The sequence below is a fragment of the Scyliorhinus torazame genome, chromosome 15, assembly GCF_047496885.1.
Source record: "Scyliorhinus torazame isolate Kashiwa2021f chromosome 15, sScyTor2.1, whole genome shotgun sequence".
Taxonomy (NCBI): domain Eukaryota; kingdom Metazoa; phylum Chordata; class Chondrichthyes; order Carcharhiniformes; family Scyliorhinidae; genus Scyliorhinus; species Scyliorhinus torazame.
The window spans coordinates 205,933,960-205,960,214 of NC_092721.1; the positions used below are offsets into that span (position 1 = coordinate 205,933,960).

The 26,255-nt window shown below is 53.8% G+C and overlaps 1 protein-coding gene across 3 annotated transcripts in view; it reads left to right on the forward strand.

The window, feature by feature from the left end:
- The window catches only part of xrra1 (X-ray radiation resistance associated 1), a 136,557-nt gene extending 111,237 nt beyond the window's left edge, over positions 1-25,320 (forward strand). For all 3 annotated transcript variants that reach the window (XM_072477493.1, XM_072477494.1, XM_072477495.1), the window contains 6 exons: positions 5,090-5,208; positions 7,703-7,963; positions 16,263-16,416; positions 18,009-18,124; positions 19,088-19,193; positions 24,952-25,320. In XM_072477493.1, the coding sequence (XP_072333594.1) occupies positions 5,090-5,208; positions 7,703-7,963; positions 16,263-16,416; positions 18,009-18,124; positions 19,088-19,193; positions 24,952-25,154 (959 nt within the window). In that variant the 3' untranslated portion in view covers positions 25,155-25,320. The remainder of the gene's footprint in view (positions 1-5,089; positions 5,209-7,702; positions 7,964-16,262; positions 16,417-18,008; positions 18,125-19,087; positions 19,194-24,951) is intronic.
- Positions 25,321-26,255: the final 935 nt, after the last annotated feature.

The following is a 26,255-nucleotide window of genomic DNA, read 5'->3' on the forward strand; positions in this document are numbered from 1 at the left end:
CTGTTTTGATACTCTGCACGTGGTGACTCCCTGAGTGTGATGTTAATCAGGTCCTGTCCTTGTCCTGGTCTCCAGATCTACTGGCCACCAGGTGTCGTGTTTCTTCTCTTATACTGTCTCTGTCCTTGTCTATGATTGGTTGTCGTGTTGTGTGTTCTGATTTGTCTGTTGGTGTGCCTATCATGATGTGTGTGTTTGAATATCATGACAACCCCTTTTGGCGTCAGCCACCTCTTTGGCCTTTGCTACTAATTTCCGCCTGAACTCCAGATTCTCTTTCTCCACCTCGCATACATCGACTTTACTCATACGATGTATGCCCTCTACTTCTTTGCGGAGCGTCCTGACGACCTCCTCTGTGCCTGGCAATTGTGCCAGACAGGACACAATTGCCATCGGCTTGCACGCTTTTGCTAAGCTCTTCTGATGGATTTCACTCATGTTCTCCCACCAAGTATGCCCCATACTTCCGGGACCTGAGTCGTCATTACTGCAGAAATCATCCCACATGGGCCGTCCTTTGCACGTGAGATATTTCTGAATCTCCTCCTCCCAAATGGGACACTGTCCCACTCTACTGCTGCTGGTCGCTGTGACCGCAAATTCTTCGGGTTTCATGAGGCATTGCATTGCCTGCATGGCCATCTCTCTTATCTGCTTGCTTCGGTCGAATTTGGAACAGGGGGCTAAGGTGGTGTCGTAGATGCGGGTACGGATTGCGCTAATTTCCGAAAATACAGACTTCCGACAGTTTTGACGCAACAAAAATCTATCAGTTTTACCTTATAGCCCTGTTAGTTTCGCATGCATACACACACTTCCGAATTATGAATTATTAATCAGAACTGCTTGAACACTTGTGGTTTTGTTTCCAATTGGATTCTAATTCAAAATTTCTTGGGTTCTCCCGGAGTGGTTTTCCACTTCTAGATCGGGTCCCACCAGAGTCGCCAATTTGTTGCTCTTATTAGCCTTAGTTTTATTAGCTCTAATTCTGTCACCTTTGTTCACGAGTCGCCAGGTATCTTTCTGATACCGCCACGTGGTTCAAGCTCTAGTTATGATTAATAAGACAGCACACCGATTAGAAAGATTAAAATCAACGGTCATTTATTATGTACAGCAATAAATACTTACACAATAATCCTACTTTCTAGACTACTACCTACCACTACTGGCCAATACTTAACTTTTGGGAATGGCCCACCAGGTCAGGGAAACAAATGGCTTATCGAATTGGGTCTGGCCTGCGGGATTCAAAGGCTGATACAGGTTGATGGCTAGGAGTCTCTATCGGGTAGCGATCGCTGGAGTCAAACTTAGGGTTGCTGGTCGATGGTTCTTGCGAAGGTTGCGAGCAGGAGAAGAAGGGAGAGAAGGGTTGATCTGAACTTGGCCCCTATCTTTTATAGTTCCCAGGGGCTTCCCGCCTCTCGGGGCGGACCTTGACCCTGGTCCCAAGTGATTGGACTTGTTCCCAATCACTGGGTTCGATATATCCAATAACGGGGCGATTCCTGGATCGGGGGGGTGGTCGTTCACCTGTCTTTGTCTCGGCCACTGCAGGCGCCGAGAGGTCTGGCCCGGCATTCAATTGCTAATATGTTGCAATTGTTCCCAGGGATAGCCGATTAAACTGCAGATGTCTGGGTTGATGTGCTGCTAATGGTCGCAGGTATCGATCTGGGCCGACTTCCCCAGAGCCGAATACACTGTTCTGTCTGCAGCTGTCCGTTTGTGCCCTGTTGGCTGCTTTTCCCATCAGCCTTTTCAGTTAGCCATTTTAGATCGGGGTTTTGGCCAAATTAATCGGGAATCAGCCATTTTAGGTGGCTACAATCTTGCTGTGTGTAAATTCAAGAAGTGATTGCCCGTACCACCGAAGTTGTGAAAGTAGCTGTAAAAATGAGTTCCTTTTTTTGCTTTAATTGTTGTCTCGTCAGCCTTTGCCACGAAATATGAGGTTGGCTGTTTCTAAACCTCCCACTTCTTTATCGAGAATGAGAATACTGAAGGGACACAGACCCTCACACGCTACTCGGCGCTCGCTGAGCGAGGACAGAAGCTGTAAATCCTCAACTGACAAACATCTGGAACTTTGGCTGGGGAAAGGGTGGAGAGTGAAGGTAGAACACAAACAATGCCCAAAGTAAGCTGGGGGTTTCTATACAGCAAAGTTTTATAAGATAACAAAGTGTTGGTTTGCCCTCTGTTGCAGAATTAGTGTTTCATAGCACAGGATAGACTTCCTTTATTGCAGGAGGATTAGAGTACAAGAATAGGGAAGTCTTGCTCCAATTACCCAGATGTTTGGTGAGACCACACCTCGAATACTGTGCAGTTTGGTCTCCATATTTAAGAACGGATATGCCAGCATTTGAGGTGGCTCTTTGAAAGGTTCATTACATCAGTTTCTGGGATGAGAGGCTGAATAAATGGCATTTAGATTCTCTTGAGTTCAGACGAATGAGAGGTGGTCTCATTGAAACACACAATAGATTCTGAAAGGGGTTGACAGGGTAGATACTATGAGGTTGTTTTTATCCCCTGTCCCCGTCCCGCCCTGTTTGGGGCATCTAAAAAACAGGGGTGCAATCTCAAGATGAGGAGACAATTATTTCAAACTGAGACGAGGAGAAGTTTCTCTGTGAATCTTTGGAATTCTCTACCAGAGAGGGTTGTGAATGCTCCATCATTGACTGTATTCAAGGCTGGTAGAGACAGAAATTTGGTCTAGGGAAATTGGGATAAAGGGAGCAGCAGGTAAGTGGAGATGAGATCGAGGATGAGCCATGATCGTGTTGAATGGTGGAGCTGCTCAAGGGGTTGTTTCTATTTCCTATGTTCTTCTCGTCCTCCGGACATGTGTATTGTGGGCTGCGAGCAGGACAATACTTCAGGTGAAGGAACCCTTAGGGAGCAGTGACCACAATATGATAGAATTTACCCTGCAGTTTGAGAGGGAGAAGCTGGAATCAGATATAACGGTATTACAATTAAATAAGGGTAACTACAAAGACATGAGGGAGGAGCTGGGCAGAGTTGATTGGAAAAGGAGCCTAGCAGGGAAAACAGTGGAACAGCAATGGCTGGGGGTTTTGGGGGTTATTAGGGAGGCAAAACAGAAATTTATCCCAAGGAGGAGAAAACATGCTAAAGGGAGGATGAGGCAACCATGGCTGACGAGGGAAGTCAAGGACATCATAAAAGCTAAAGAAAAAGCATACAAAGTGGCGAGAATTTGTGGGCAGTCAGAGGATTGGGAAGCCTTTAAAAGCGAGCAGAGGACAACTAAAAAAGCAATAAAGGGGAGAAGATGAAATATGAGTGTAAGCTAGCTAGTAATATAAAAGAAGATGGGAAGTTTTTTTCAATATATAAAAGGTGGCAAAAATAAACATTGGACGACTGGAAAATGTGGCTGGAGAAGTAATAATAGGAAACAAAGAAATGGCAGACAAACTGAATAGTTACTTTGCATCAGTCTTCACGGCGGAAGACACCAGAACTTCAGGAGAATCGGGCAGAGGTGAGTGTAGTGGCTATCACTAAGGAGAGGGTTCTGGAGAAACTTGTGACACTAATAAAGATTATTATTATAAAGGGGTATTTTTAAGGATGGCAGCCAGTGATTAGTGGTGTACCTCAGGATGTTCACAAGAATAATTCCTGAAATGAAGAGCTTAATAATAATAATCTTTATTAGTGTCACAAGTAGGCTTACATTAACACTGCAATGAAGTTACTTTGAAAATCCCCTAGTCGCCACACTCTGGCACCTGTTCGGGTACACGGAGGGAGAATTCAGAATGTCCAATTCACCTAACAGCACATCTTTCGGGACTCGTGGGAGGAAACCGGAGCACCCGGAGGAAACCCACGCAGACACGGGGAGAAGGTGCAGACTCCGCACAGACAGTGGCCCAAGCCGGGAATCGAATCCGGATTCCTGGTGCTGTGAAGAAACAGTGCTAACCACTGTGCTACCATGCTTGTCATATGAAGAGTGGCTGGGGACTCTGGGTCTGTACTCGTTGGAGTTTAGAAGGATGAGGGTGGGATCTTATTGAAACTTACAGGGTACTGCGAGGCCTGGATAGAGTAGACACGGAGAGAATATTTCCACTAGTCGGACAAACTAGAACCCGGGGGCACAACCTTAGACTGAACGACAATCCTTTAAAACAGAGATGAGGAGGAATTTGTTCAGCCAGAGGGTGTTGAATCTGTGGAACTCTTTTCCGCAGAAGGCTGTGGAGGTCAAATCACTGAGTGTCTTTAAGACAGAGATAGGTTCTTGATTAACAAGGGGATCGGGGTTATGGGGAGAAGGCAGGAGAATGGGACATTCCTAAGCCATGCCAATCAACAAGGTCTCATTTCAGAGGCCTGGTCTGTACTCAGTTAGCATGAGGCTGCTGGCAGAAGCTTCATCTCACCCCTGGGATAGCGACTGGGGAAGGAGAAAAATCATCTCAGATTCCTGGTGCAAAATGTGCACGCAATTGGGTATCATCCAAGCAGAGGAAGTGCCTCGACTGTGATGCCCCACAATGAAATAGTCAAGTTGGGATTTACACCCTGTGCATGAGCAGCCTGCAGTTAGCACTGCTGCCTCACAGCGCTGGGGACGTGGGTTCAATTCCGGCCTTGGGTCACTGTCTGTGCGGAGTCTGCATGTCCTCCCCATGTCTGCGTGGGTTTCCTCCGGGTGCTCCGGTTTCCTCCCACAGTCCAAAGATGTGCAGGTTAGGCGGATTGGCCATGACCAATGTGTGGGGTTACGGGGATAGACTGGGGATTGGGCCTAGTTAAGAGTGCTGTTTCGGGGAGGTCAGTGCAGACTTGATGAGCTGAATGGCCTCCTTCTCTGTAGGGATTCTGTGGATTCAATGGATGATCTCACCCTGGTCTTTTCCATGGACAGAGGGGTCGGGGCTGAGGGCAATGACACTATCTAGTGTGTTTGAACCAAGGGATGTTTGCTCTGATTATCAGAGGGTGGATGCATGCCTCTGGGTGACATGGGTTTGCAGAATCTCTGTGTAATGACCATTCTTGCCCTGACACCCTTGGGTTTGTGACACAGGGCAACAACTGCTGGTGCTCTCCATGCTCGAGGACAGACTCGGTATCGAGGTGATCAGAAGGAAGCCCGGGTGTCCTGAGAAACCACCAGTCATCAGAATCTTCAATCAGAAACGCAAGGTAAATATATATAAGCCGGCCATCAGTCACGTGTTCTCCAGGAAACCCCAGCTCCACTGTACCCCTGGACACACTGCAGAATCTGAGACATTTCAGAGGTTTAAAAGATTTGTAATGGGATAGAAAAAGTGAACCACTAAAAACGATGTGGAGCAAGAAGACAGGGTCAGAGTTATTTGGACAAGTTTAGTGCAGATGTCAAGAAAGATTTTTGTAAACAGCAATCGCATTTATATAGTGCCTTTACTGGTGTAAAACTTCCCAAGGCAATTTTCAGGAACATTAACAAACACAATATCGTGCCCAGCCTCATAAAGAGATATCAGGGCAGGTGACCGTGGCCAAATTGTAGATTTGAGGAACATCTGAAAAGGTGAGAGAGGCGGAGAGGGTTAGGGATGGAATTCAAGAGCTTAGGGCACAGGTGTCAGAATGGACGGCTGATAATGGTGGAGCTATGAGGATTAGTGATGTGCAGGAGGCCAGTACTGGAGCAGTGCAGAGACATTGAGGGAAAGCTGGAGGAGATTAGAGATAGTTAAAATATACTGTCCACTCTCACTGCGACGGGCTCCAACCCCAGCTGCCTGGCAAAGAGCAGGTGGGCAGGCAGATAAAATCTGGCTGGTGTCTTTCCCACCCACCTCCCAGCCCCGCTGTGGTGAATTTTAACCAGCTCCTTGGAGTAGGCTCTCCTGAAGTGTGCAGAATGTCCCCTTGAGTATTCAGACCAGCTGTAACCTGTGCAGGTGGGATCGCGGTTCAGAGCTGACCCCATCCTGCTGCCTCCAATATCAGTATCCTGTGTACCGCTAACCAGGCCTCCCACTGCTATGGGAAGAGATTTAACAGTGAACTTCATCCGATTCTCACTCTAGGTTAAATGGGGGCTTCTTGAATTGCCTGTGTGTAAGTCACTCAAGGGTTGCCAGTAAAGGAAGGCAGGAGTTCTGCCTTTGAACTTAGAGTCATAAGGAAGGTGGGCGTTCAGCCCATTGTATCACTGCTAGCTCTTTGCCGGAGCCATCCCATTCCCACATTGCCCCATTCCCCTGCCAACAGAGGTCCAATTCCATTTTGAAAATTACTGTTGAATCTGCAGAGTGTTCAGATCACAACAAAAAACATTCTCCTCACCTCCCCCCGTGTCTCTGTGCACCAGGAGATGATAGTTTGATCACACATGGTTTCTGAAAACTGGGGAAGGTACAGTTTTTAATTTTTGATTTTGCCACCTCTCTCGCTTACTCATTGCTGGAATCACTGTTTTAGGGTGATTAAATATTTCAAAGTTCATTTTCCATGACTTGGAATTTCAGGACTTTTAATCAGCATATTGGGCTTTGGAATCCATGGAACGCTCAGTTTTTTAAAAAATTGTAAATTATAAACCAACACCCTGACTCCTGGCTTCTTGCTGCAGGAGTGCGAAGGTCAGGAGTGCAAGGGTCAGGAATGCGAAGGTCAGGAGTTCGAGGGTCAGGAGTGCAAAGGTCAGGAGAGTGAGGGTCAGGAGTGCAACGGTCAGGAGTTCGAGGGTCAGGAGTTCGAGGGTCAGGAGTGCGAGGGTCAGGAGTGCGAAGGTCAGGAGTGAGGGTCAGGAGAGCGAGGGTCAGGATTGCAAGGGTCAGCAGTGCGAGGGTCAGGAGCGCGAGGGTCAGGAGTGCGAAGGTCAGGAGTGTGAGGGTCAGGAGTGCGAAGGTCAGGAGTGAGGGTCAGGAGAGCGAGGGTCAGGATTGCAAGGGTCAGGAGTACGAAGGTCAGGAGTGCGAAGGTCAGGAGTGAGGGTCAGGAGAGCGAGGGTCAGGATTGCAAGGGTCAGCAGTGCGAGGGTCAGGAGCGCGAGGGTCAAGAGTGCGAAGGTCAGGAGTGCGAGGGGCAGGAGTGCGAGGGTCAGGAGTGCGAAGGTCAGGAGTGAGGGTCAGGAGAGCGAGGGTCAGGATTGCAAGGGTCAGGAGTGCGAAGGTCAGGAGTGCGAAGGTCAGGAGTGCGAGGGGCAGGAGTGCGAGGGTCAGGAGTGCGAAGGTCAGGAGTGAGGGTCAGGAGAGCGAGGGTCAGGATTGCGAGGGTCAGGAGTGCGAAGGTCAGGAGTGCGAAGGTCAGGAGTGCGAAGGTCAGGAGTGAGGGTCAGGAGAGCGAGGGTCAGGATTGCAAGGGTCAGCAGCATTGCGAGGGTCAGGAGCGCGAGGGTCAGGAGCGCGAGGGTCAGGAGTGCGAGGGTCAGGAGTGCGAAGGTCAGGAGTGAGGGTCAGGAGAGCGAGGGTCAGGATTGCAAGGGTCAGGAGTGCGAAGGTCAGGAGTGCGAGGGTCAGGAGTGCGAAGGTCAGGAGTGCGAAGGGCAGGAGTGGGGGTCAGGAGAGCGAGGGTCAGGATTGCAAGGGCCAGGAGTGCGAAGGTCAGGAGTGCAAGGGTCAGGAGCTTCAGGATTCCTCACTTCCTGCCACCTCGATATTTTTCCAATAATAAGATTCACATTTGATGCTTGTTATTCCAGGTCGACAGTCACATTCCAAAGATCCCGAAATATGTCCCGATGTTGGAAACAGCTGAGCAGCTCCTGGGGATGGGCCAGGTTAGAGGAGGCAAGATGCAGTACGAGAACTCAGAGCTCGAAACTCCACTTGATATCTGCACAGAACCAATGTCATCAGCATTACGTTCTCAAGCAACCTGCAAACTGCAAGATCGCTCCTTTGAAGGGAAATCCCAAACTCTGGGTGAAGAAAAGGGAACAGATGGATTCTTCATAACTCAGGTCAGCTCCGTCAGAGTTACAGAGGTTAATAGACAGCTTTCTGTCAAAAGATGGAACTAATGACACAGTGGATTCAGGAATGTGGGAAAGGTTCCCGTTTATACAAGACCAGAGGACACTGGGAACCCAGCGGGTCTGCCAGCATCTTTCAGGTTCACCCGCATTTCACTTGCAACTCCTTCAATTTGCTTCATTGTAGTCACTGCTCCCCGTGCGGTCTCCTCTACATGGGGGGGACTAAACACAGACTGGGCAACATCTTTGCGGAGGTTCAGAAGCATGATCCAACCTTCCTGCCATCACCATTTTAATTCAGCACCTTGCTCTCATACCCACATGTCCGTCCTTGGCCTGCTGCAAGGCTCCAGTGAAGCCCGGCGCAAACTGGAGGAGCAGCACCTCGGCTTCTGTTTTCGCACATTGCAGCCCTCGAGACTCAATGTTGAGTTCAGCAACATTACATTTGGACCGATCTCCTCCACCCGAAACCCTCCCTTTTTCATTCAATATTCCATACATGTATTGTCTCAAAGCAAAACACCCCCTCTCACACCTCCTCTCCGTCTCAGACCCCCCCCACACCCCCTCCCCCTCACTGCACTCCATCCCACCCCCTCCCCATCACAACTCCCAGCCCCCTCTCACAAACCCTCCCCTCTCACTGCTTCCCCATCCTCTCCCCCTCACTCCCCCCTCTCATCCCCCCCACACCGCCTCCCCCATCTCACATCCTCTCCCCCCCACCCCCTCTCCCAACCCACCCACCCCCACCTCACATCCTCTCCCCCCCACCCCCTCTCACACACCCTCCCTCTCACACCCCCTCCCCCTCCCACACCCCCTCCCCCTCCCACACAACCTCCCCCTCTCACACACCCTCCCTCTCACACCCCCTCCCCCCTCACACCCCCTCCCCCTCCCACACAACCTCCCCCTCTCACACACCCTCCCTCTCACACCCCCTCCCCCTCACACCCCCTCCCCCTCTCACACACCCTCCCTCTCACACCCCCCTCCCCCCTCACACCCCCTCCCCCTCTCACACCGCTTCCCCCATCTCACCCCCTCTCCAAACCCACCCACCCCCACCTCACATCCTCTCCCCCCCACCCCCTCTCACACACCCTCCCCCTCACACCACCTCCCCCTCACACACCCTCCCCCTCACACCCCCTCCCACACTCACACCCCCTCCCCCCTCACACCCCCTCCCTCTCTCACGCCCCCTCCCCCTCCCACACCCCCTCCCCCTCTCACACCCCCTGCCTCTCACACCCCCTCCCCCCTCACACCCCCTCCCCCTCTCACACCCCCCTCCCACTCTCACACCACCTCCCCCCTCACACACCCTCCCCCTCCCACACCCCCTCCCACACGCCCTCCCTCTCACACCCCCTCCCACACTCACACCCCCTCCCCCCTCACCCCCCCCTCTCACACCCCCTCCCCCTCACACCCCCCTCCCACACAACCTCCCCCTCTCACACCCCCTCCCACTCTCACACACCCTCCCCCTCACACACCCCCCTCCCCCTCTCACACCCCCTCCCCCCTCTCACACCCCCTCCCCCCTCACACCCCCTCCCCCCTCACACCCCCTCCCTCTCTCACACCCCCTCCCACTCTCACACCCCCTCACACCCCCTCCCCCTCACACCCCCTCCCACTCTCACACCCCCTCCCACTCTCACACCCCCTCCCCCTCTCACACGCCCTTCCCCTACACCCCCCTCCCCCTCTCGCACCCCCTCCCCTCTCACATCCCCTCCCCTCACACCCCCTCCCCCTCACACACCCTCCCCCTCACACACCCTCCACCTCCCACACAACCTCCCCCTCTCACACCCCCTCCCACTCTCACACCACCTCCCCCCTCACACACCCTCTCCCTCACACACCCTCCCCCTCACACACCCTCCCCCTCCCACACCCCCTCCCCCCTCACAAACCCTCCCCCTCCCACACCCCCTCCCACGCTCACACCCCCTCCCACGCTCACACCCCCTCCCCCCTCACACCCCCTCCCACGCTCACACCCCCTCCCCCCTCACACCCCTTCCCACTCTCACACCCCCTCCACCTCACACCCCCTCCCCCTCACAACCCCTCCCCCTCACACCCCCTCCCACTCTCACACCCCCTCCCCCTCTCACACGCCCTTCCCCTACACCCCCCTCCCCCTCTCGCACCCCCTCCCCTCTCACATCCCCTCCCCTCACACCCCCTCCCCCTCTCACACACCCTCTCCCTCTCACACACCCTCTCCCTCTCACACCCCCTCCCCCTCTCACACCCCCTCCCCCTCTCACACCCCCCTCCCCCTCTCACACCCCCCTCCCCCTCTCACACCCCCTCCCCCTCTCACACCCCCTCCCCTCACACCCCCTCCCCTCACACCCCCCTCTCACACCCCCCTCCCCCTCTCACACCCCTCTCACACCCCTCCCCCTCTCACCCCCTCCCCTCTCACACCCCTCCCCCTCACACCCCTCCCCCTCTCACACCCCCTCCCCCCTCACCCCCCCTGCCCCTCTCACATCCCTCCCCCTCTCACACCCCCTCCCCCTCTCACACCCCTCCACCTCTCACACCCCCTCCCCCTCTCACACCCCCTCCCCCTCTCACACCCCCTCCCCCTCACCCCCTCCCCCTCTCACACCCCCTCCCCCTCACACCCCTCCCCCTCTCATACCCCTCCCCTCACACCCCCCTCCCCCTCTCACACACCCTCCCACTCTCACACCCCTCCCCCTCTCACACCACTCCCCCTCTCACCCCCCTCCCCCTCTCACACCCCTCCCCCTCTCACACCCCCTCCCACTCTCACACCACTCCCCCTCACACACCCTCCCCCTCTCACACCACTCCCCCTCTCACACCCCCTCCCCCTCCCACACCCCCTCTCACACGCCCTTCCCCTACACCCCCCTCCCCCTCTCGCAGCCCCTCCCCCTCTCACACCCCCTCCCCCTCTCAACCCCCTCCCCTTACACCCCCTCCCCTCACACCCCCTCCCACTCTCACACACCCCTCCCCCTCTCACACCCCCTCCCCCCTCACACCCCCTCCCCCTCTCACACCCCTCCCCCTCTCACACCCCCTCCCCCTCTCACACCCCTCCCCCTCTCACACCCCCCCCTCACACCCCCTCCCCCCTCACACCCTCCTCCCCCTCTCACACACCCTCCCCCTCTCACACCTCTCCCCCTCTCACACCCCTCCACCTCTCTCCCCCCCTCCCCCTCTCACACACCCTCCCCCTCTCACACCCCCTCCCCCTCTCACACCCCTCCCCTCTCACACACCCTCCCCCTCTCACACCCCCTCCCCCTCACACACCCTCCCCCTCTCACACACCCTCCCCCTCTCACACCCCCTCCCCTCACACCCCCTCCCCCTCTCACACACCCTCCCTCTCACACCCCCTCCCCCCTCACACCCCCTCCCCCTCTCACACCGCTTCCCCCATCTCACCCCCTCTCCCAACCCACCCACCCCCACCTCACATCCTCTCCCCCCCACCCCCTCTCACACACCCTCCCCCTCACACCACCTCCCCCTCACACACCCTCCCCCTCACACCCCCTCCCACACTCACACCCCCTCCCCCCTCACACCCCCTCCCTCTCTCACGCCCCCTCCCCCTCCCACACCCCCTCCCCCTCTCACACCCCCTGCCTCTCACACCCCCTCCCCCCTCACACCCCCTCCCCCTCTCACACCCCCTCCCACTCTCACACCACCTCCCCCCTCACACACCCTCCCCCTCCCACACCCCCTCCCACACGCCCTCCCTCTCACACCCCCTCCCACACTCACACCCCCTCCCCCCTCACCCCCCCCTCTCACACCCCCCTCCCCTCACACCCCCCTCCCACACAACCTCCCCCTCTCACACCCCCTCCCACTCTCACACACCCTCCCCCTCACACACCCTCCCCCTCACACACCCCCTCCCCCTCTCACACCCCCTCCCCCCTCACACCCCCTCCCCCCTCACACCCCCTCCCTCTCTCACACCCCCTCCCACTCTCACACCCCCTCACACCCCCTCCCCCTCACACCCCCTCCCACTCTCACACCCCCTCCCACTCTCACACCCCCTCCCACTCTCACACGCCCTTCCCCTACACCCCCCCTCCCCCTCTCGCACCCCCTCCCCTCTCACATCCCCTCCCCTCACACCCCCTCCCCCTCACACACCCTCCCCCTCACACACCCTCCACCTCCCACACAACCTCCCCCTCTCACACCCCCTCCCCACTCTCACACCACCTCCCCCCTCACACACCCTCTCCCTCACACACCCTCCCCCCTCACACACCCTCCCCCTCCCACACCCCCTCCCCCCTCACAAACCCTCCCCCTCCCACACCCCCTCCCACACTCACACCCCCTCCCACGCTCACACCCCCCTCCCCCCTCACACCCCCTCCCACGCTCACACCCCCTCCCCCCTCACACCCCTTCCCACTCTCACACCCCCCTCCACCTCACACCCCCTCCCCCTCACAACCCCTCCCCCTCACACCCCCTACCACTCTCACACCCCCTCCCCCTCTCACACGCCCTTCCCCTACACCCCCCTCCCCCTCTCGCACCCCCTCCCCTCTCACATCCCCTCCCCTCACACCCCCCTCCCCCTCTCACACACCCCTCTCCCTCTCACACACCCCTCTCCCTCTCACACCCCCTCCCCCTCTCACACCCCCCTCCCCCTCTCACACCCCCCTCCCCCTCTCACACCCCCCTCCCCCTCTCACACCCCCTCCCCCTCTCACACCCCCTCCCCTCACACCCCCTCCCCTCACACCCCCCTCACACCCCCTCCCCTCACACCCCCCTCCCCCTCTCACACCCCTCTCACACCCCCTCCCCCTCTCACCCCCTCCCCTCTCACACCCCTCCCCCTCACACCCCTCCCCCTCTCACACCCCCTCCCCCTCACCCCCCCTGCCCCTCTCACATCCCTCCCCCTCTCACACCCCCTCCCCCTCTCACACCCCTCCACCTCTCACACCCCCTCCCCCTCTCACACCCCCTCCCCCTCTCACACCCCCTCCCCCTCACCCCCTCCCCCTCTCACACCCCCCTCCCCCTCACACCCCTCCCCCTCTCATACCCCTCCCCTCACACCCCCCTCCCCCTCTCACACACCCTCCCACTCTCACACCCCTCCCCCTCTCACACCACTCCCCCTCTCACCCCCCTCCCCCTCTCACACCCCTCCCCCTCTCACACCCCCTCCCACTCTCACACCACTCCCCCCTCACACACCCTCCCCCTCTCACACCACTCCCCCCTCTCACACCCCCTCCCCCTCCCACACCCCCTCTCACACGCCCTTCCCCTACACCCCCCTCCCCCTCTCGCAGCCCCTCCCCCTCTCACACCCCCTCCCCCTCTCAACCCCCTCCCCTTACACCCCCTCCCCTCACACCCCCCTCCCACTCTCACACACCCTCCCCCTCTCACACCCCCTCCCCCCTCACACCCCCTCCCCCTCTCACACCCCTCCCCCTCTCACACCCCCTCCCCCTCTCACACCCCTCCCCTCTCACACCCCCCCTCACACCCCCTCCCCCCCACACCCTCCTCCCCCTCTCACACACCCCTCCCCTCTCACACCCCTCCACCTCTCTCCCCCCCTCCCCCTCTCACACACCCTCCCCCTCTCACACCCCCTCCCCCTCTCACACACCCTCCCCCTCTCACACCCCTCCCCCTCTCACACACCCTCCCCCTCTCACACCCCCTCCCCCCTCCACACCCCTCCCCCTCTCACACACCCTCCCCCTCTCACACCCCCTCCCCTCACACCGCCCTCCCCCTCTCACACACCCTCCCCCTCTCACACACCCTCCCCGTCTCACACACCCTCCCCCTCTCACACCCCTCCCCCTCTCACACCCCTCCCCTCACACCCCCCTCCCCCTCACACACCCTCCCCCTCTCACACCCCTCCCCCTCTCACACACCCTCCCCCTCTCACACCCCTCCCCCTCACACACACCCTCCCCTCACCCCCCCTCCCCCTCTCACATCCCTCCCCCTCTCACACCCCCTCCCCTCTCACACCCCCTCCCCCTCACCCCCCCTCCCCCTCATACCCCCTCCCCTCACACACACCCTCCCACTCTCACACCCCTCCCCCTCTCACACCACTCCCCCTCTCACCCCCTCCCCCTCTCACACCACTCCCCCTCTCACACCCCTCCCCCTCTCACACCCCCTCCCACTCTCACACCACTCCCCCCTCACACCCCCTCCCCCTCCCACACCCCCTCTCACACGCCCTTCCCCTACACTCCCTCCCCCTCTCACAGCCCCTCCCCCTCTCACACCCCCTCCCCCTCACACCCCCTCCCCCTCTCACACCCCCTCCCCCCTCTCACACACCCTCCCCCTCTCACACCCCTCCCCCCCTCACACACCCTCCCCCTCTCACACCCCCTCCCCCCTCTCACACACCCTCCCCCTCTCACACCCCCTCCCCCTCTCACACAGCCTCCCCTCTCACACCCCCTCCCCTCACACCCCCCTCCCCCTCTCACACGCCCTCCCCCTCTCACACCCCTCCCCCTCTCACACCTCTCCCCCTCTCACACCCTCCCCCTCTCTCCCCCCCTCCCCCTCTCACACACCCTCCCCCTCTCACACCCCTCCCCCTCTCTCCCCCCCTCCCCCTCTCTCCCCCCCTCCCCCTCTCACACACCCTCCCCCTCTCACACACCCTCCCCCTCTCACACCCCCCTCCCCCTCACACACACCCTCCCCCTCTCACACCCCCTCCCCCTCTCACACCCCCTCCCCCTCTCACACACCCTCCCCTCACACCCCCCTCCCCCACACCCTCCCCCTCTCACCCCCCTCCCCCTCTCACACACCCTCCCCCTCTCACACACCCTCCCCCTCTCACACCCCTCCCCCTCTCACACCCCCCTCCCCCTCTCACACACCCTCCCCCTCTCACACCCCCTCCCCCTCTCTCCCCCCTCCCCCTCTCACACACCCTCCCCCTCTCACACCCCCTCCCCCTCACACACACCCTCCCCTCTCACCCCCCCTCCCCCTCTCACACACCCTCCCCCTCTCACACCCCCTCCCCCTTAGACCCCCCTCCCCCTCTCACACACCCTCCCCCTCTCACCCCCCCTCCCCCTCTCACACACCCTCCCCCTCACACCCCCCCTCCCCCTCTCACACACCCTCCCCCTCTCACACCCCCTCCCCCTCTCACACCCCCTCCCCCTCACACACCCCCTCCCCCTCACACACCCCCTCCCCCTCACACACACCCTCCCCCTCACACCCCCCTCCCCCTCTCACACCCCCTCCCCCCTCACACACCCTCCCCCTCTCACACACCCTCCCCCTCTCACACCCCCTCCCCCTCACACCCCCCCTCCCCTCTCACACCCCCTCCCCCTCTCACACCCCCTCCCCCTCTCACACACCCTCCCCCTCTCACACCCCCTCCCCCTCACACACACCCTCCCCCTCACACACACCCTCCCCTCTCACCCCCCCTCCCCCTCTCACACACCCTCCCCCTCACACACACCCTCCCCCTCTCACACACCCTCCCCCTCTCACACACCCTCCCCCTCACACACACCCTCCCCTCTCACCCCCCCTCCCCCTCTCACACACCCTCCCCCTCTCACACCCCCTCCCCCTCACACACACCCTCCCCCTCACACACACCCTCCCCCTCTCACCCCCTCCCCTCACCCCCCCTCCCCCTCTCACACAGAAATGTACAAGATTAAGACAAATTTGATAGAGTAGACAAAGAAGAATTGTTGGTATAAGGACTCGGAGACACAGGGTTTTTTCCCCCCCAATTAAGGGCAATTTAGCGTGGCCAATACACCTACTCTGCACATCTTTGGGTTGTGGGGTGAGACCCATGCAGACTCAGGGAGAATGTGCAAACTCCACACGGACAGTGACCCGGGGCTGGGATCGGCACCAGTGCTAACTACTGCACCAGCGTGCCGCCCTCGGAAGACGCAGATTTAAGATTTTGGGCAGGAGGCACATGGGGACTTTGGGGGAACTTTTTTATACAGCGAGTGGTAATGAGCTGGAAGTTGTTGTATGTCGTTGGTGGAAATAAAGACAATGCATGGTTTCCAAAAGGGAAACTGCTTGGGCACCTGAAGGAAATTAATTTTCACGTTACAGTGGTAGAGTGGGGGAATGGGGGGATTGCCCTACGCAGAGGTGAATTTACAGAGTGATGGTGTATCGTCTTGTATATTCTAATATACATTGCTTCCAATTTTTACCAAAGGTTGATGATGTAACACTAAATGGAGAAGATGTGGAAAGCCTGAAGGAAAGGCAGATAGATCCATCCGTGGTAACAACAAATCTTCCTGAGAAATATAGAGGCTATGAGGAACTGCTGGATGCAAAGACTGACCGTGAGTTTGTGGAACCAATGGGTAAGAGATTCTATTGCCAACTGCGACACCCACTTCCCATCCCCTTACATACAGCCCAATCTTCTCAGAGAGTGCCAGTTATTTGTGCCGTAAACAACTGGTTTTATATTATGAACATCTGCTGGGCTGCCAACTCTTCCAGTCTCCAGAATTTGAGGATTAATCTCCAGGATACTGCAACAAGAGAATGTTTTAGAAAAGAACACTGGATCATTAACAAAAGTACTTTTCACTGTATTTGCTGTAGAACTGTTGGAGGAAAGGGGAAAAGGCTGCTTTATCGGAGTATGATGTGGAGATGTCGGCGTTGGACTGGGGTGAGCACAGTAAGAAGTCTTACAACACCAGGTTAAAGTCCAACAGCTTTTGTTTCGAATCACTAGCTTTCGGAGCGCTGCTCCTTCCTCAGGTGAGAACTTTAACCCGGTTGGACTTTAATCTGGTGTAAGACTTCTTACTGTTATTGGAGTATTGAAGAGTATTGAAGTTGAGAGGCTGTAACCTCCAGGAATAATTCCCACCAGACGGGGCATCCCTGGACATCACTGACCACTGGTACCGCTATTTACCAAACCCATATTGCTCCAGCCACCCCCTCTGTCCATCCATGGATATCACTGACCACTGGTACCGTTATTTACCAAACCCATATTGCTCCAGCCACCCCCTCTGGACATCACTGACCACTGGTACCGCTATTTACCAAACCCATATTGCTCCAGCCAACCCCCTCTGTCCAACCCTAGGCATCACTGACCACTGGTACCGCTATTTACCAAACCCATATTGCTCCAGCCACCCCCTCTGGACATCACTGACCACTGGTACCGCTATTTACCAAACCCATATTGCTCCAGCCACCCCCTCTGGACATCACTGACCACTGGTACCGCTATTTACCAAACCCATATTGCTCCAGCCACCCCCTCTGGACATCACTGACCACTGGTACCGCTATTTACCAAACCCATATTGCTCCAGCCACCCCCTCTGTCCATCCCTGGACATCACTGACCACTGGTACCGCTGTTTACCAAACCCATATTGCTCCAGCCAACCCCTCTGTCCATCCCTGGACATCACTGACCACTGGTACCGCTATTTACCAAACCCATATTGCAGACCAAGGCAGGCCAGCAGAACGTGCAGACTCCACATAGACAGTGACCCAGCGGGGAATCGAACCTGGGACCCTGGCGCTGTGAAGCCACAGTGCTATCCACTTGTGCTACCGTGCTGCTTATTGTATTGTGGAGAAGGTTCCATGGCCTGGACCACCTGCTCCGGTTCTTGTTTCTTTCGTTCTTATTTTCTTAAACAAACCAAACTGTAACCATTGACCAACTCATAACATGAAGCCTCATGGGATAAACTCCTGGACATAAACCCTGGAATCATTTAAACAAATTGATGTTGTGATGGGGAGGGTGGGGATTGGGGGCAGTGGGACTGTTCAGAACAGCTTTAACCAAGTGAGTTTGTACAGCTCACCTGTATTTACCTGTGTGTCTTTCGTATCTGCAGCTGTCACCAATCTGCACGTTTCAGTCACTCAGAACCTTCTGCTTTTGGTTTGGTCTTTTTCCCTCCAGGAATTCAGCAGAATGTCCAACAGTTGGAACGTTCGCTTCGGAAACTGCAGCTGTACCCAGATCCCTTTGCCAGAGTCAACGTTGAGCAGGAACCCTACATTTCCAAGGAAAGGAAGGTATCCTTTCTATGGTACCATCTTATCACATCACTCATCATATTCTAGAGTGTTTAATAGCCAATAAATTATCTTTTGAAATAAAGACTGTAGCGCCTTTCACCACCTCGGGTCATCCCAAAACACTTGCCAGCCAATGAAGCGACTCCTGAATTGTAGCCACTCGTAATGTAGGAAACATGGCAACCAATCTTTGCATGGTAAGATCCCACAAACAGCAATGAGATAATAGCCCAATAATCTGTTTATGTGATGTTGGTTGAAGGGTAAAGATTAGTCCCAGGACACCGGGGAGAACTCCCCAGCTCATCTTTGAAGAGTGCCATGGGATCTTTTAATATCCACCTGAGAGAAAAGATGGGACCTTAGTTTAACGTCTCATTCAAAGAACGGCACTTTTGACAGTGCAGTACTCCCTCGGTATTACACTGGAGTGGCAGCCTAGATTATGGGACTCAAAAGTTTGGGTTGGGACTTGAACCAACTACCTTATGATTTGGAGGTGACAACTAAAGCTAACTTCATAGTGCAGTGTACTCAGTGCTATGTAGATGAGAGTAGCAGCCATTGTTCACACAGCAAGATCCTGTAATATAACTTATTTGAATGGCCAATTAACTTGTTTTGTTTCTTAGTAATGTTAAGAGAAGACTGTCAGCCAGGCCACTAGCACAACCACATCTGCTATTGTTGAACTGGGCTTTGGAATTCTTTACCATCTATCAGAGCAGGCAGACATTTCTCAGACCAGGCAGCACTCCCACAGCAAGGCATTGGAGTGTGAATCCCAAGTTCCCCTTTAACTCACCCAGTTGGTCAGTTTGTGTAGGTGGCGTGATATAGATCAGAGAGTTCCCACATTTGGATCCCAATCTTACTGAGGGTCAAACGGAAGCGTATATGAGAGAAAGATAATTCTGTGCTTATTTGTGCAATATTCTCATTCAGTTTTCTCTTGTGCAGCCTCGGTCATTGGCAGAATTCACGTCTCACAAAAGCAAAGCTGATCAAATGGAAGCCATTCTGAAGAATATGAGGGAGCAGAGAGCTAAGACCATTATTCCATTAGGTATTTGATCAGCATTCAATTTCAATCCACCCACCTACAAGGCACCAGTCAGCAGAGTGATGGACGTTTCCATTTTGTGTATAATCCACCCCCATCTTTATATCCTCTCAAGACTGAAGTTTCCCACATTTTCCTAGACTTGCGCCATCACTTGGTTATCTTCACGCTTGAGATTGACCTTGTGGACTTTCTATTACCATCATCCACCAATCAACACTTCCTAAAACATCCCTAATGGCCAATCAGTGCTCAGCTGCACCTCAAGACAATCAAATCAAATGTTGCTGGGACATTTCCCCCAATTTATTACCCCCATCTCCCGCCCACTATAGAGGAGAACACGAGAAACATGGATAGGCCATCCAATTCCTCGAGCCTGTCAGTCCATTCAATATGATCGTAGCTGATCTTGGGTTTCATCTCCATGTTCCTCTCCACTCCTCAAAACCTTTAATTCCCTGAGACCCTGGGCTGGATTATCCAGTTGCCGAAATCACATTCGGCGAACGGTCGGAAAATCCAAATTCCCGACAAAATTGGAGGTGGCGCCGTTTTCGCGATGCTCCGCCCCCTCCAAAGCAATGTACTCTCGGAGGACGCTGTGCCGCCTATTAACGACCTCATCACTCCCCCGATGCTCCGCCCCCGACCGGCCGAGTTCCTGACGGTGCGGGACACGTGTGCTCTCATCCGCGGGAACGCAACGTGGCGGCTGCGGACTCAGTCCAGCACCGCCACAGTCAGGGGAGGGACGATCCACAGGCAGGGGGGGACATTATTCGGGGCTGGGGGCACTGTGGTGGGGCGGTCTGGGTGCATGAGCTGGCCAAAGGGGGGCGGACTATTTTGCGAGCCGGGTCTGCGGGCTGTGTCCGCCATGTTGTACGGCGCGGCGCTGCATGCCGCCGCCGTGCGCATGCGCAGCCACGGACCCGGAAATTCTCCGGGGCGTATCGGCAGCTAGAGCCGGGTGCTCCATGCGCCGTCCTGCTAGCCCCCAGCAACACGGGGAATCGGTGGCTGTTTTCCGTTCTCACACCGGCGTGGGGACATAGTCCCAGAATTGGAGAATCCAGCCCTCTGTCTGCCCCAGCCTGAAATATATTGAACGATGGATCCATAAAGCTCCAGGTAGAGAATTCTAAAGATTCACAACCCTCGGAGTGAGGAAATTTCTCCCCATCTCGGTCCTAAATGATCGGCCCCTAATCCTGAGACTGTGACCCCGTGTTTTAGACTCCCCGACCAGCGGGAACAATCTCTCAGCCTCCGTCCCCTGTCAAACCCCCCTCGGAATCCGGAATGTTCCAATCAGATCATCATCATTCTTCTAAACTCCAGAGAATCTAAACCCCATTTACTCAGCCTCTTACCATAGGACAGCACGGTAGCATGGTGGTTAGCACAGTTGCTTCACAGCTCCAGGGTCGCAGGTTCGATTCCCGGCTTGGGTCACTGCCTGTGCGGAGTCTGCACGTCCTCCCCGTGTCTGCGTGGGTTTCCTCCGGGTGCTCCGGTTTCCTCACATAGTCCAAAGATGTGCGGGTTAGGTGGATTGGCCATGATAAATTGCCCTTAGTGTCCAAAATTGCCCTTGGTGTTGGGTGGGGTTGCTAGGTTATGGGAATAGGGGGGAGGTGTGGGCTTGGGTAGGGTGCTCTTTCAAAGAGCCGATGAACACTCAATGGGCCGAATGGCCTCCTTCTGCACTGTAAATTCTATGAAACCTATGAATCTATGACCCCCCTTCACCCCAGGGTCCAACCTCGTGAACCTTCGCTGTCCCGACTCCAATACATCTCCCCTGTCAAACCCCCTGAGAATACTATTTGTTTCAGTCAGGTCACGTCTCATTCTTCTCAACTCCAATGAGCACAGGCCCAACCTACTCAACCTCACCTCATAAGAAAATCCCTCCAAATCCGGATCAACCTTGTGAACCTTCAGTCCAGAGACTGCCTCCAATGCCAGTATATCTTTCCTCAGTATAGAGAAGGCACCTGATTGGAGTGCACAAAATTCTGAGGGTCATAGTTAGGATCGACAGGAGGAACTTTTTTTCCTGCCCCTTAACTTAAATCTATGCCCCCCGAGTAGAGGGGTCAATAACCAGGGGCCAGAGATTAATGTCAAGGGGCAGGAGGTTTAGAGGGGATGTGAGGAAAAACCTTTTTACCCAGAGGGTGGTGGGAATCTGGAAGCTGCCTGAAAGGGGGGTGGAGGCGGGAACCCTCACAACATTTAAGAAGCATTTGAAATGCCATAGTTATGGACCCACTGCTAATGGGATTAGAACAGATCAATATTTGATGGCCAGCACAAACACAATGGGCCAAAGTCCCTCTTTTTTTGCTGTAAAACTCTGACTCTGTAAGGGATCAAAACTGTTCACAATATTCCTGTGGTCTAGTGCCGTGTATAGGTTCAGCAAGACTTACTTATTTTTAAACTCCATTCTCTTTGAAATAAAGGCCAACATTCAATTTGCCTTCCTTATGAACTGCTGAACCTGCGGGCTAGCATTTTGTGATTTATGCACGAGGACCCCCCGATCCCTCTGTGCTGCAGCTTTCTGCAGTCTCTCTCCATTTAAAAAATATTCAGCTCCTTTATTCTTCCTACTAAAGTGCATAACTTCACTACATTATATTCCATCTGCCAACTTTTGCCCACTCACCTAACCTGTCTATATTTCTCTGTAAACTTTGTGTCATCCCCACCATTTGCCTTCCCACCTATTTTTGTGACATCTGCACATTTTGTAATAGTACATTTATTTCCCTCATCCAAATCATTAATATATATTGTAGATAATTGTGGCCCCAGCACTGATCCCTGTGGCACTCCACTAGTTACAGGTCGCCACCCTGAAAATGCCCCTTTTATTCCAACTGTCTTCTATTAGAACATTACAGCGCAGTACAGGCCCTTCGGCCCTCGATGTTGCGCCGACCTGTGAAACCACTCTAAAGCCCATCTACACTTTTCCCTTTTTGTCCATATGTCTATCCAATGACCATTTGAATGCCCTTAGTGTTGGCGAGTCCACTACTGTTGCAGGCAGGGCATTCCACGCCCTTACTACTCTCTGAGTAAAGAACCTACCTCTGACTATATCTATATCCTATATCTATCTCCCCTCAATTTAGAGCTATGTCCCCTCGTGCTAGACATCACCATCTGAGGAAAAAGGCTCTCATTGTCCACCCTATCTAATCCTCTGATCATCTTGTATGCCTCAATTAAGTCACCTCTTATCCTTCTTCTCTCTAACGAAAAAAGCCTCAAGTCCCTCAGCCTTCTCTCATAAGATCTTCCCTCCACGCCAGGCACCATTCTGGTAAATCTCTGCACCCTTTCCAATGCTTCCACATCCTTCCTATAATGCGGCGACCAGAATTGCACACAATACTCCAAATGCGGCCGCACCAGAGTTTTGTACAGCTGCAACATGACCTCATGGCTCCGAAACTCAATCCCTCTACCAATAAAAGCTAACACACCGTACGCCTTCTTAACAACCCTCTCAACCTGGGTGGCAACTTTCAGGGATCTATGTACATGGACACAGAGATCTCTCTGCTCATCCACACTACCAAGAATCTTACCATTAGCCCAGTACTCTGCCTTCCTGTTATTCATTCCAAAATGAATCACCTCACACTTTTCTGCATTAAACTCCATTTGCCACTTCTCAGCCCAGCGCTGCAGCTTATCTATGTCCCTCTGCAACATCCTTCCGCACTGTCCACAACTCCACCGACTTTAGTGTCATCTGCAAATTTACTCACCCATCCATCTACATTCTCCTCCAGGTCATTTATAAAAATGACAAACAGCAGTGGCCCCAAAACAGATCCTTGTGGTACACCACTAGTAACTGGACACCAGGCTGAACATTTCCCATCAACCACCACCCTTTGTCTTCTTCCAGCTAGCCAATTTCTGATCCAAACTGCTAAATCACCCTGAATCCCATGCCTCCGTATTTTCTGCAGTAGCCTACCGTGGGGAACCTTATCAAATGCTTTACTGAAATCCATATACACCACATCAACTGCTTTACCCTCATCCACCTGTTTGGTCACCTTCTCAAAGAACTCAATAAGGTTTGTGATGTAAGACCTACCCTTCACAAGTCCCGAAAGACGTGCTTAGATAGCCAATCCTCTACCCATGCTAATGTACAACACCGGAGGCTTATACCTTATTATGTAGCCTTTTGTGTGGTACCTTATCAAACTTTGCGGTACCGTATTCTTTGGAAATCCAAGTATATTACAATCTCCTGGTTCTTCTTTATCGTTCCTGCTCATTATCACCTCAAAGAATTCTAATAAATCAGACATGATTTCCCCTTCATGAAGCCATGCTGACTCTGTTTGATTATATTATGTATTTTTAAAGGCTCTGCTATTACGCAAGGTAGCACAGTGGTTACCACTGTTGCTTCACAGCTCCAGGGTCCTAGGCTTGGGTCACTGTGCGGAGTCTACACGTTCTCCCCATGTCTGCGTGAGTTTCCTCCGGCTTCCTCCCACAAGTCCCGAAAGACGTGCCGTTAGGTGAATTGGACATTCTGAATTCTCCCTCTGTGTAATCGAATAGTAACTTCATTGCAGTGTTAATGTAAGCCTACTTGTGACAACAAAGATTATTAAATTATTATAATGGACTCTTAACATTTTCTCAATGATAGATGTTAAGCTAACTGGCCTATAGTTACTTATTTTTGTCTCCCACTCTTTTTGAATAAGGGCTTACTTTGGCAGTTTTCCAATCTTCTGGGACTTTTCCAGAATTTAAGGATTCTTGGAAGATTACTACAGGTTCATCCACGATCTCTGTAGCTATTTCCTTTAAAATCTCAACCGGGACCTGGGATTCATGTCGCATTACATTCATCCCCCACCATCTGGCCTGCAAAATCCTACCAACTGTCCTGGCTTGACACAATTCACACCTCTTTAACCTGGGGTTACCCCATCTCTGGATCTGTAAAGATTTAATCACCTGCTAATGCTCGCATTCCAAGCATTGTCTGGCATCTTTGAATCTGTCTATATATGTGTTTCTGGAACAGACCTCTTCATTCACCTGAGGAAGGAGCAGCGCTCCGAAAGCTAGTGACATCGAAACAAACCTGTTGGACTTTAACCTGGTGTTGTAAGACTTCTTACTGTGCTCACCCCAGTCCAACGCCGGCATCTCCACATCATCTTTAAAAATCCTGGAATGCAACCCATCAGGTCCAGGGGATTTATTGGCCTTCAGCCCCATTAGTTTCCCAGTACTCTTTCTCCAATCATCATGATTGTATTTATTTCTGAACCCCCTTTTGTCCCTTGATTATTTAGTTTTTTGGAGTGTTATTATTGTTTTCTAATAATAATCTTTATTAGTTTCAAAAAGCTTCTGCAACTCATCTCTTTTTTGCAAAGTTCAAGTTTTGTTCTCCCAAGATTTTTACTTACGTTATTGAAACCACTCATGGTTTTGAACATCTCCACAAAATCTCCTCTTAACCCCCTCTGCTCCAAGGAGAACAGCTCCACCTACTCCAGTCTCGCCAGATCACTAAAGTCCCTCATCCCTGGGACCATTGTTGCAAATCTCCTCTGCACCCTCTCTAAAACCTTGACATCATTCCTAAGATGTGGTGTCCCGACCTGGACCCTATAATCTGAAAAATAACACGACTGATGGTGAACTCTGCTGTTACTGACTGTGGAATTTTCATTTTTCTCATTCCACGCAGCTCACGTTTTGCGGGGCAAGGGCGTCAGCAAGAAGGATTACGAGGAAGCTGTGCAATTACTGAGGGACCTGCAGCTGAAATACCAGGAGGCTCGCGAGCGGCTGACTGTTAACTTTAGAAAGCTGCAAGAAACCTGCGAGGAGAACGACAGGGAGATTAACTCTGAGAATCTGGCTGATGAACCAGATCAGAGCCAGGAGTAGCGGTTGGCAACTCTGATCAGGCAGATTCCTGAAGAGTTACTCACTCACCCTCCATCTCCCAAAGCTCTGTTCAGACAAAGAGCATTTCCTCCCCCATCAAAATAACATTTTTACACCTTTTATTTTGTTATAAAGAAAATGAAATAAAAAGTACAATTATTTTGAATGCCAGTATTATTTGTCTCAAGTGTTTCTTGCTGCAGTGTGCAAAGAAATTAATCCATAATTTCCTGGACACTACAGGACAATCCCAGAGGATTAGCACCTGTGACAATGGGGTAGGCGAACAAAATGGTCAAATTAAGTTATAAAACTGGAATAAATGACACTCTAACCGTGCTATTTCTGAGCTCTTCATTGTTTTGGGGGTGGGAATTGCCTTTTTTGCAATCATTCGGCTAAATTAGGAAACAGTTTCATGTCGTCAGCATGCACAATCAATGATTAAAAAGGTGGAGCGGGCAGTTTTCTGGGACGCTCAAATAAGTGTAATTTCCCACAAGTTATACTGAAGCCATTGTGTTCAGAACAAGTCAGATCGCCGGGAAACAAGAACCATCTGTACTTCAAAGGCAACACAAGAGAGGAACAGGGCCCAATCCTTCATGAACCTGTCTTTGTAAACACTCGCAACCTTCCTAACACTCCACCTTCCTCCAGTTTTGGCCCCTTGTGCATCTCTGATTTACTTCGCTCCACCATTCGTGCTCGAGAATTCAGCTGCCCGGGCTCCAAGCTGAGGTTTTAACGTCTCTGCCTATCTCTCCCCCTTTAAGATAATCCTTTTAAAAAATAAATTTAGAGTACCCAATTCTTTTCTTTTCCCAATTAAGGGGCAATTCAGTGTGGCCAATCCACCTACCCTGCACATCTTTGGGTTGTGGGGGCGAAACCCACACAAACACGGGGAGAATGTGCAAACTCCACACGGACAGTGACCCAGAGCCGGGATTGAACCTGGGACCTCGGCGCCGTGAGGCAGCAGGGCTAACCCACTGTGCCACCATGCTGCCCTCCTTTAAGATAATCCTTAACACCATCTCTGACAAAACCTTTAGTCACCTGCCCTCATGTCTCCAATTGGCTGAGTGTCACGTTTTG